General features: G+C 35.7%; 1 protein-coding gene and 1 pseudogene across 3 annotated transcripts in view; both read left to right on the top strand.

Annotated features, from left to right (window-relative positions):
* CFAP299 (cilia and flagella associated protein 299) overlaps nucleotides 1-12,451 on the top strand; it is a gene marked incomplete at both ends in the record, with an annotated part of 568,636 nt that overhangs the window by 250,366 nt on the left and 305,819 nt on the right. The window contains one exon of one of the 2 annotated variants that reach the window (XM_084233912.1): nucleotides 6,841-6,881. The exons of the other annotated variant lie outside the window; for it this stretch is intronic. Coding sequence (XP_084090038.1) covers nucleotides 6,841-6,881 — 41 coding nt within the window. The remainder of the gene's footprint in view (nucleotides 1-6,840; nucleotides 6,882-12,451) is intronic. 2 annotated transcript variants of the gene reach the window in all.
* On the top strand, nucleotides 5,189-6,607 carry LOC311171259 (large ribosomal subunit protein uL4-like; annotated as a pseudogene). The gene has a single exon. The product of its transcript is annotated as a large ribosomal subunit protein uL4-like (transcript).

Here is a 12,451-nt window from a genome sequence, read left to right as displayed (position 1 = left end):
ATGGCAGTAATTAAGGCTCATATATCAATACTTACCAAAAACATGAAGGGGCTGAACTCAACAATTAAGACACAAATAGAAACTTTTGTTTAAAGATTATGACCCATCTATATTATACAGAAAAGAAACTCAGATTTAAAGACAAGTAGACTTAAAGTGAGAGGATGGATAAAAGTATTTCAAGTCAATAACAGATGAATTACTATTTTTATATTTGATAAAATAGACTTTCAGCTAAAAGAGACAATTAGTCACAGAGATGGGCATTATTTAATGATCAAGTAGAAAATTCATCAAGAAGATATAACTGTTATTAATATTTACATACCCAACACAGGTCCACCAAAATTTTGTAAGACAAAATAATAGTAGGGCATCTTAGAACACCACTAACATCAATGGCTTGATAATCCAGGTACTGAACAAGGAAATAATTACCTTAAGTGAAGCTATGTATCATATCAACTTTATAGACAGTTGTAGAGCCTTCCATTTCTTCCTAAAAGAAATGAATATGTGTTTTTCTCAAATGCACATGGAACATTCTGGAGAGTAGGTCATATGCAGGGACATGACTCATGTCTCAAAATATTTATCATAATAGTATAAAGCTAGAAATCAACCACAAAAAAAAATCTGGGAAACCCAAACATGTGGAGACTAAGCAAAATGCTTTTGAGTAACTCCCGAGTCAACGAGGTAATCAAAGGAAAAATAGCAAATTATCTGGAAACTAATGAAAATTAAGAGAGAAGCTACCATAATAGCTTAATGTCATGCACTAAAGGAATAGTATTAAGGGCCTCCCTGGTGGTGCAGCGGTTGAGCGCTGGGTTGCGAAGCTGCCCGCCGCCTCTGCAGCGCCGGTTCGATTCCCGGCTGCTCCCAGCCACCAGAGGAGGGTCCCACATGGCGCGCAGACCTCTCCTGCCGCCCGCTGCTCCCCTCAGCAGTGTACTTTGGTCCTTCTGCCTGCTCTGCTCCCTGCTCTGGCTCTGGTGAATTCTCTCACCCTCCCGCGCTTCTGACTGTACCCAGTGCATGTATAAACAAAACAAACGAACAAATAAATAAATAAATAAAACATGCCTCTATTAAAAAAAAAAAAAGAATAGTATTAAGAGGGATGATCATGGCAATACAAACCCATTTCAAAAAAAAAAAATCTGAAATTAACATCTGAAGGACCTAGAAAACAAAATACAAAAACAAAAATCAGTTGAAAGAAGGAAATAAAACTTAGAATGGAAATAAGTGAAATAGAAACAAAAAAGAGGGTACTAAAGATCAGTGCAAGAGCTGGTTCTCTGAAAGGATAAACAATATTCACAAACCCTTAATTTGTTCAATAAGAGAGAAAACCCAAATAAAAACAATCAGAAATAGGCAAACTTACATCAGATACTGCAGAAATACAAAGCATAATAACAGACCGATATAAATGTCTGCATGTAAACTAATTGGACAACCTAGCAGAAATGGTCAAATTTTCAGATTTATAGATCCTTCCCACATTGAAACAAGATGAAATAGGCAACTGAACCGACTAATCATAAACACAGAAATAGGAACAGTAATCAAAAGTCTCTCTAAGAACAAAAGTCCAGGGGCCTCCCCTGATGGCGCGGCTCCTGAGCACAGGGCTGTGAAGCTGTCTGCAGCCTCTGCAGCACCAGTTTGATCCTGGCCAACCAGCAAGGGTACCATATGGCGCAGCAGACCTCTCCTATCGTGCCCACTGCTCCCCTCAGCAGTGTATTTCGTCAGTCTGCCTGTTCTGTTCTCCGTTCTGTCTCTGGTGAATCTTCTCACCCTCCCGCGAATCTGGCCTGTACCCCAGTTCTTGTATGTATGGATAAAATAAATAAATCTTAAAAAAAATAAGAACAAAAGTCCAGGACAAATGACTTTGGTAGTGAACTCTCCCATTCCTTCAAAGAGTATTTCATATCTATCCTTTTCAAACTCTTCATGAAAATTGAGGAGGAAAGTTCCCAAGCATATTTGAAGAGGCCAAAATTACCTTGATACCAAAACTAAACAAGTACAGCACACACACACACACACACACACACACAATCTCTAGACCCAAATATCTAGATGCACAATCAGCAACATAGACGCACAATCAGCAACAAAATTTTGGTAAATAAAATCAGTAATATATTAATATAATCATCCATCATAACTGTGATTCATTCTAGTATGCTTGACTAATTGAATGTTTGGAAATAAATTAATGCTTTTTTCCACATCAACAAAAAGAAAGATAAAAATCACAGGATCATTTTAATTGATTACTTTAAAAGTATTTCATAAGATTCAGCATCCATTTATGATAAAACCCATAATAAAATAGGAATAATTGAACTTGTCTCAACATAATAAAGGCCAAATATGACAAACCCACAACCAACCTCATACTACCCTAAGATTAGGAACAACATAAGGATGTCCACTTTTCACAAATACTGTTCAATGTGGTATTGGAAATCCTAGCAAAAGGCACTGGGTAAGAAAAATACCTTAAAGGAACCAAAATTGGAAGAGAAATGAAGCTATCATATACATAGAAAACCCAAAAGATTATTTAAAAAACCTACTAGAAGAAATACATGAATACAGTAAAGTGGCAGGATACAAAACAATCACAAAATGTGTTATGTTTTACATGCTAGCAATGACTTATTGAAGAGAAAGAGAAATTAAGAAATCAGTTCCATTTACAGTGACACCAAAACATGAAATACCTGGGAGTAACCTTAACAAAGAAGCAAGCGCCTACACTCTGAAAATATGAGACAGTGTCAAAGGGACAATAATAAATAATAATAAGGGACAAAAACGTAAAGAGATATCTTTTGTTCATGGATTGGAAGAATAAACATTGTTATAATTGCCATATGACTTAAAGCAATTTACAGATTCAGTACAAGTCTATTTATATTTCTGTCAGAAGTCTCAGTAACATATCAAGGAAGTAGAACAATCATAAAATCTGTATAGAATGAAAAGGGTCAAAGCAATCTTGAGGGAAAAGAAGAAAAATGGAGGTATCAAACCCAGACTTCAACCCCTATACTGCAAACAATGGTCATCAAAACAAGGTATTGGAACAAGACAGGCAGATAAATGGAATAGAATAGAGAGCCCAGAAATAAACCTACACAAATATAACAGTTAATCTTTGACAAATTTTTGTAAGCATGCCCATACAATAGAACTAGGAATACCTCTTTAGTGAGTAGTATTGTAAAACTTGGAGAGCCACATGTAAAAAAAAATGAACCAGAAGATAATTTAAATCCATATATAAAACTTAACTGAGGGCCTCCCCTGGTGGCGCAGCGGTTGAGCGCTGGGTAGCAAAGCTGCCCGCAGCCTCTGCAGCGCCAGTTCAATTCCCAGCCACCCAGCGAGGGTCCCACATGGTGCAGCAGACCTCTCCTGCCGCGCTCGCCGCTTCCCTCAGCAGTGTGTTTTGTCAGTCTGCCTGTTCTGTTCCCTGCTCTGGTTCTGGTGAATTCTCTCACCCTCCCACACTTCTGACTATACGCAGTGCTTGTATAAATAAATAAATAAATAAATAAATAAATAAATAAATAAATAAATCTTAGAAAAATTAAAAAATAAAATAAAATTTAACTGAAAATGTATTAAAGACTTGAATATAAGACCTGAAACCATAAAATACATAAACTAAAATTAGGTGGTAACACTCCTAGAGACCAACAACATAGGTGCATTTGAGAATACAACTCTAACAACAAGGAAAACAAAAACAAAACTTAACAGAATAACATCGAACTAAAAAGCCTTTGTACTACAACAGAAATCACCACAAAACCCAAAAGTGTCTATCACTGGAAGACTATATGAAGAACTCATAAAATCAACAACCAAAAGGAAACAACCCAGTCAAAAATGGGCTAAAGACCTAAATAGATCCTCTCCAAAGAAGACATAGCAATGACCAACAGGCTTATGAGAAAATATTCAGTATCACTTATAAGGAAAATGTAGATCACAACCATAATTAGATATCACCTCATCCCTGTGAGTCTCCAGCATTATCTAACTTCAAAGTCAAAGAAACATTGGGTCAATTTCTAAAACCCAAAGAAGTTGATGAATAGCTTGACTTCTGACTGCAGGGTGAAGGCTGTAAGTGCTGGAAGAACATGGTTCCAAAATAAGCATTGTTCTGAGGGCTAGTTTTGTAGGTTGTACAAAAAGAATTGGAGAATATATGAAAAAAAAAAAGGAAAATATATCAGTATAAAGGTGACATACCTGCTGTCTGTTTCCTCATGTTGTGGGGATAAATATAATTGCAGTCATGAATACATCATTGTGAGGGCAGCTTGGAAATTGCATTGGGCTATGAGTCCATGTAATTTAACAATGTAAAGGTTATATGAGGTAGTTTAGCTTAGCCTCCAGTTTTATTGATAAATGACTAATACACATCACTGTTTTAAAGTGTACAGCATGATGGCTCGATATCAAATCTTGTGGCATAATTACACAATATCTTCAGTTAATATCCTTCTGTAGGTATAATAAAAATGAAAACAAAATCCTTGTGATAAGAACTCTTAGGATTTACTTTCTTGTCAACTTCCATATATATCATCAGCAGTGTCAGCTGTCTTTATCATATTACATAATATATTCTGTGTACTTAAATTTCTCATATAACTGGAAGTTTGTACTTTTGACAACCCCTCCAAATCCTCCTTCCTAAACCCTCTTTCTCTAGTAACCAAGTCTGATCTCTTTTTCTGTGAGATTTTCTTTATTTTAATCATTGGATAAGTGAAATCATACAGCATACATTAGATGTCATTCTTTGTTTTTTTTCTGACTTATTTCACTTAGCACAATACATTCAATCTTCATCCATGTTGCTTGTTTAAAAATTTTAGAGTGTAATATAATGGTGATATTTATGAAATATTGCCTAAAATCAAAATTTTCTTTTTGATTTTGTTGCAACTATACATACATCCACATCACCATATTACTATATATCATATATACAGAAACATGTAACTATGTTCTTACATAGTTATAATGTAAGATGTGCACATTAAAGAAATGTACTCTTAAATTTTGTGCCATTCACAGGTGTTATTATAACTAAATAATTAGGAATGAGATTATTTGACTTAAATGTCTTGCTCTTCCCATTTTATTGTCCTCTTTTTGGGTCACATATGTGTTTTCATCAACATTGGAAGGTAGTTTCATGAAAGGAAACTCTGATGTTAAAATAAGGAACTTTTCCTGTGGGAGCCTCCGGGCCTGGAGGAGCGTGGCCCTCTCCTCTCCCCGACGTGGCGTGTGCTCTTCCGTTGATATCTGTGTACTCCAAAAGGGGGAGTCATCTGGCAAAAATGTCACCTTACCTGCTGTGTTCAAGGCTTCCATTCGACCAGATATCGTCAATTTTGTTCATACCAACTTGCGCAAAAATAACAGACAGCCCTATGCTGTCAGTGAACTAGCAGGTCATCAAACTAGTGCCGAATACTTGGGGTACTGGCAGAGCTGTGGCTCGAATTCCCAGAGTTCGAGGCGGTGGGACTCACCGTTCTGGCCAGGGTGCTTTTGGAAATATGTGTCGTGGAGGCCGCATGTTTGTACCAACCAAAACCTGTCATCATTGGCACCGTAGAGTGAACACGACACAGAAGCGATATGCCATCTGCTCTGCCCTGGCTGCCTCTGCCTTACCAGAACTGGTCATGTCTAAAGGTCATCGCATTGAGGAAGTACCTGAACTCCCTTTGGTGGTTGAAGATAAATTTGAAGGTTACAAGAAGACCAAGGAGGCTGGTCTGCTTCTTAAGAAACTTAAGGCCTGGAATGATACCAGAAAAGTTTATACCTCTCAGCGGATGCGAGCTGGTAAGGGCAAGATGAGAAACCACTGTCGTATCCAGCACAGGGGACCCTGTATCATCTGTAACGAGGACAATGGAATCATCAAGGCCTTCAGAAACATTCCTGGAATTACTTTGCTTAATGTAAGCAAACTGAACATTCTGAAACTTGCTCCTGCCATGTGGGACGTTTCTGTATTTGGACTGAAAGTGTTTTTCGCAAGTTAGATGATCTGTATGGCACTTGGCAGAAAGCTGCCTCCCTCAAGAGTAACTACAACCTTCCCAAGCACAAGATGCTCAATACAGATCTTAGCAGAATTTTGAAAAGTCCAGAGATCCAAAGAGCTCTCCGAGCACCATGCAATAAGATTCATCGCAGAGTGCTAAAGAAGAATCCATTGAAGAACCTGAGAATCATGTTGAAGCCGAACCCCTATGCAAAGACCATGCACCGCAACACCATTCTCCATCACGCCAAGAATCACAAAATCCGCATGAATAAGGCAGCGGCGGCAGCAGCACAAGAAGCCGAATCAGATGAGAAGGGGGTTCCAGGCAAGAAGCCTGTGGCGGGGAAGAAAGGAAAGAAGGCTGTTGGTGAGAAGAAACCAAAAAAGCCTTCAGTGGGAAAAAAGGCTGCAACTACCAAGAAACCAGGAGCTGAAAAGAAGCCCACCGAAAAGAAACCCACAGAAGAAAAGAAGCCTGCTGCATAATCTTAAATTCGTTTATTCTATAAAGGGCAAATCACTTTGGACAGCTAAATTTGAATAAAGACTTGATCAAAAAAAATAAAATAAGGAGTAGCAGTTGCACATTTTTTATTTTACATATCAGTGTTCTTTATTAATATGCTTGACTGCTAACTCCAGTAATGCCAGAGGTTAATAGGACGATTTGCTAAAATAAGGAACATGCCTTTCTTGGACTTCTTCTCAATTTATTGAAGCTAAATCAAGAGAAGGCTGATGCTGCTCATACCTTGAAGAAGTAAACTGGCAGAAAGTAGTACTCATGGAAAAGTTGTCTTTACAAGTTAGAAAAACATTTTGGCTTTATCCTACATACACACTGTTCCAAGAGCTTTTGCTACTGTTTTCCGAATTACTCACTGACTTGAGGAATGCCTCTTACAAGTAGTGCTTTATTGCAATGTACAGATGTTATTTTCCACAATTTTACTTGGAGTAAATGGAAAGCTTTCATATTGAAATAGTCATTTTGGATGTAATAACAGAACTTAGATTTCCACCTTTTAAAGATCCATACAACTCCTATATTTTTATTCTTAGTTTTAAAAGAAAGTTCATTTAAATAAGTTACCTTCCTTGGCATTGATTAAAAAGCAGATGTTACTTAATAGGCTGAAGCTGGCAGATTTAATGAGGAATAATAGTGAGCTGGAAACAGAATAATTTTGTTGAGGTTCAGAAATGAGTTAGAATTTTTATATAAAACAGTATACTTAATAATGTGTGTTTGTTTGTATGTGTGTGCATAAGGCAGGTGGTGGGGGGGTGGAGAGGAAGAATTAGAGATGAAAAGAAGAAAATGTTGGGTGAAATGGTTCCTGATAAAATTCAGTTCACTCAGTTCTACAAATGACTTGAGATTACCTACATTTAAATTTATTTTAATTGTATTTGAGGTTTGGATAGTGTGTGAGACTTTCATAGCAAGACTTTTAATTCAGCAAAAAGGCATGTATGGATGAAGTTCTTGGAAAGGCTACTAAGGGCTTTTAGTGTATATTTAATTTCTCTTGAGAACCTTACCTATATCCAGAAACTCAAGGTTATTTTGGAAAAAATAAGTCTGTATTATGTAAAATAATGTGAGTTTTTAAATAAATAGCACTCTTGTCTTATGTGTAATTATTCACACTAGAAAACTGGAAGGTCTTAATGTTGGAATATTTCTTTAATATCAGATGTGTTTTAAGTAATCTAGAGTAGTAAGTGCTAATTTTATTTTTATTTCTTGTTCAATTTTATAGTGGTTCGATATAATTATGAATATACAGTGCATTTTTTCAAATGCCTTATTTATTTTTAGCACAATTATAGGTTCCCAGTAAAATTGAGAAGTTACAGAGATTTCCCATATGTTGCCCCCACACATGCATAACCTTACTCATAATTAACCTTATTCTTTTTAATTGATGAACCTATTTAAAAGTATCAACTCAACCAAAGTTCTTAATGTACATTACAGTTAACTGTTGGTGGTGTACATACATTCTATGGGTTTGGATAAATGAATAAAGACATCTAGACATCATTATGGTGTCATGCAGAGTATTTTGAATGCCCTAAAAATCCTTTGTCCTTCCTCTGTTTATTTCTCCCCCCATCAATGATTTTGTAACTGTCTCTATAGTGTTGCCTTTTCCAAAATGTCATGTAGTTAGTTTTTTTCACTTAGTAATATGCACATAGAATTCCTCAAGGTCTTTTTATGACTTGATAGCCCATTTATTTATTGCACTAAATAATATTCCATGATCTCGATATACCACAGTTTATTTTCCCATTCACCTACTGACAGATATCTTGGTTGCTTCCAAGTTTTGACAATTATGATAACTGCTATAAACATAAACTGCTATAAACATCTTTGTGCAAGTTTTTCTCTGGATATAAGTTTTCACCACCTTCAGATAAGTATCAGTGAGCACTGTAGTGATTTTTCATGATATATTCAATGTTTACAACTTTTCCTTTTTTTTTTTGATTATATAGCATTTGTAGAATATTTCGTGTCTTCTATTTTATATTTAACATTATGTTTTGGTAACTTTCAAGTGATACCTAACCTGGTATCTATTTTAATGTTTACATATCATATTCTGTGGGTTTTGTGATCATATCACTATGCCTAATAATGGATTTTGTTTGGTAAAATAAAATTTTGCTTGAATAGTTCATCCATGACTCTCAAAATGATCAAGTGAAAAGTAGTAAAAATTCCAAATTGTATTTGAACAAATCAATTGGATTTGAGTAGTTCTATCCTTTTCTGAATCGTATCTAAATACCATTTTACCATGTAGAGTGTCTTAAAACTTTGGAAAAAACCAAATAATTCCCACTAATAGCTATGGATTTCATGTAAATTACATACTTGTGCTTTATGAAGTAGTTCTAAGTAACTTATTAGTTGAAGAGATTTTAGTTCCTCTTTGAGCTGCTCTTTCTGATCACATTAACAACCTCTTTAATAGAAGCTATAATAAAAATAATACCAGTGAGGTGCAGAGGGAAATGAGTCTGCTTTTTGTTCATACAAGGCATTACACAAATGATTTCACTGATTATCCCTGAGCTCATCTAAAGCCGCAGTCTTCCCAATTGGACATAGTACTGAAATAGTTAGAAGATGCACGTTTAGGGCCTCCCCGGTGGCGCAGCGGTTGAGCACTGGGTTGCAAAGCTGCCCGCAGCCTCTGCAGCGCTGGTTCGATCCCCGGCTGCTCCCCGGCCACCGGAGGAGGGTCCCACATGGCGCGCAGACCTCTTCTGCCACCCGCTGCTCCCCTCAGCAGTGTACTTCGGTCCTTCTGCCTGCTCTGCAACCTGTTCTGGCTCTGGTGAATTCTCTCACCCTCCCGCACTTCTGACTGTACCCAGTGCTTATATGTATAAATAAATAAATAAATCTTTAAAAAAATAGATATAATAAAAAAAGAACATGCACGTTTAAGAAAATAGAATATATTTTCCAACTTTACTGAGTTATAATTGATAAATACAAATTATATATATTTAAGGTATACAATATGATACTTTGATATGCACATATAGTATGAAATGATTACCACAATTAAGCTGATTAACACATTTATCAACTCACATATGTACCTTTTTTTGTGAGAATACCAAAACAATGTATTTTCCTGGTAACTATTTTCATGGCAAATTTCAAGCAAACGATATAGTTTTATTAACTGCAGTCAGCATGCTGTACATTACATCCTCAGAACCCTTTCATCTCATAACTAAACTTGTACCCTTTGGCTAGCATCTTGTATTTCTCCCACCTGTAGCCCATGACAAACACCATTCTACTCTTTGCTTTTGTGATTTTGACTAAGATTCCACATGTAAGTGAGACCAGATAGTGCTTCCTGTATCTGGCTAATTTCACTGAGTGTACTGTCTTCAAGGTGGATCAATATTGTCATAATAAGCAGAATTTCCTTTTTTTTAATGTTGAGTAATATTCCATAACAGTATTCCAATATATTTTATGACTGGATGTACACACACACACAATGGAATATTATACACACACACACACACACACTCATTGTCTTTATCCACGCATCTGCTGATGTGTACTTAGATTGTTTTCATGTCTTGGCTATTACAGATAGTGCTGTAATGGACATAGAAGTGCAGCTATCTCTTGGAGATACAGATTCTATTTCCTTTGTATATAATCCCAGAAATGGGATTGCTGGATCATATAGCAGTTCTGTATTTAATTTTTTTGGGTTGCCTCCATACTATTTCCATATGGCTATACCAATTTATATCCCCACCAAGACGATACAAGAGTTCACTTTTCTTCAGCATTTATCTCTTGACTTTTGTAATAGCCATCCTAATGGATATGCAGTGATAGCTCATTGTGGTTTTGATTTGCATTTTCCTGATAACTAGTGATGCTAATCACCTTTTCATATGCCTGTTGGCCATTGGTATTTTTTTTAATAAAAATATCTACTCAGGGCCTTTGTCCAATTTTTAAAAACTTGTATTATTTTTTATTGAGGTAACATTGGTTTACAACACAGTATATGATTTAAGGGTGTAAGTTTATATCATTTCAGATGTGTGTGACCTGTTTTGTGCTGTTGAGTTATATATATTCCTTTATATAATTTGGCTATTATGTTATTTTTATATATTTTTATTTTAATTATTTTTAAGCATCCTTATTTTTTTATACACAATATAAAATGTCTCCCCTTAGGTGTTACCACCATAGTTTTCCCATAACCAGAGTGCCCACAGCCCTCCACCACTCTCCATTCTCCACATCTCTGTTCTCTACTCTCCTTTTTTCTCCTCCTCACTTCTGAGTGTCTCAGATCTATGGTCTGATTTCAAGAATAAGTATTAGTTTATTTTTGTCTGATCCTTTGTTTAGTTTCTCTAAATTCTACATACAAGTAAAACCATCTGGTATTCTTTCTCCTTCTAGCTAACTTAGCTTAAAGTAATTACTTCCAGTTCCATTCATATTGCTACAAATAGCATGATTTTATCTTTTTTGCTTGCTGAGTATTATTCCATTTAGTATATGTACCACATCTTTTTGATCCATTCATCTATTCTGGGGCATTTAGTTGTTTCCATATCTAGGCTATTGTAAATAAAGCTGCTATAAACACAGGGGTGCTGGTTTCCTTTCAAACTAGTATTTTTGTGCTCTTTGGATTGATACCTAGGAGTAGAATTGCTGTATCATGAGAAAGGATCACAGGCTTCTGGGGAAAATAAACACTGAAACCATTATGGTACAATGTTGTCAGTATTATAAATAAAATGAAAATGTGTATATTTAAAGTAAAAAAAAAAAAAGAATTGCTGTATCATACAGTAAATCCATTTTTAGTCTTTTGAGGAATCTTCACACTTCTTTCCACAAGGGCTGAACCAGGTTATATTTCCACCAACAGTGAAATAGAGTTCCTTTTTTTCTGTACCCTTTCCAGTACTTTTTTTTTTTTTTAATATGGGCATTCTCGCAGGTGTGATGCCATTTCACATTGTGGTTTGATATGCATTTTTCTGATGATGAGTGATGATGTAGATCATGTCTGTTGGCCATCTGCATATATGTTTTGGATAAGTGCCTATTTAGCTCTTCTGCCCATTTTTTGATTGAGCTGTTTGTTTTCTTAATGTTGAGTTGTATAGTTGCTCTGCAGAACTTTGATATCAATCCTTTATTAGATATATGGTGTGAAAATATTTTCTCCCATTCAATAGGATTTGTTTTGGTTGCTGTTTCTTTTGCTATACAGAAGCTTTTTAGTTTTATATAGTCCCAGTGGCTTATTTTCTCCTATATTTTCTTTCCTGCTGGAAATGAGTCCACAAATATGTTTCTGAGTTTTATCTCATGGAGTGTTTTGCTTATGTTTTCTTCTACCTATTTTGTGGTTGCAAATTTTACATCCAAGTATCTTATCCTTTTTTTTTTTTTTTTTTAGATAAAGAAAGTTTATTGAGGAGAAACAGGACAGCTCTTATTCATTTTGAGTTGATTTTTGTGTATGGTCTGAGGTAATGATCTCGTTTCATTCTTTTGCAAGTGGCAGTCCAATTTTCCCAGCACCATTTGATGAAGAGGCTGTTCTTGTTTCAACGTATATACATTTTTCTTTATTGTTTATTACTTGTCTGTTAGTTTGTGGCTTTTTTCTGGGCTCTCATTTCTATTCCATTCATCCTCATATCTGTTTTTGTTCCAGTACCATGCTGTTTTAGTTATTATAAACTTGTAATGTAGTTTGAAGGCTGGGGGTATTATACCTCTATATCTCCCCT

This window comes from Talpa europaea, assembly GCF_964194135.1.
Source record: "Talpa europaea genome assembly, chromosome: 5".
Lineage (NCBI taxonomy): Eukaryota > Metazoa > Chordata > Mammalia > Eulipotyphla > Talpidae > Talpa > Talpa europaea.
Note: the sequence above shows the minus strand (reverse complement) of the source record. Positions and strands in the feature narration are given on the sequence as shown.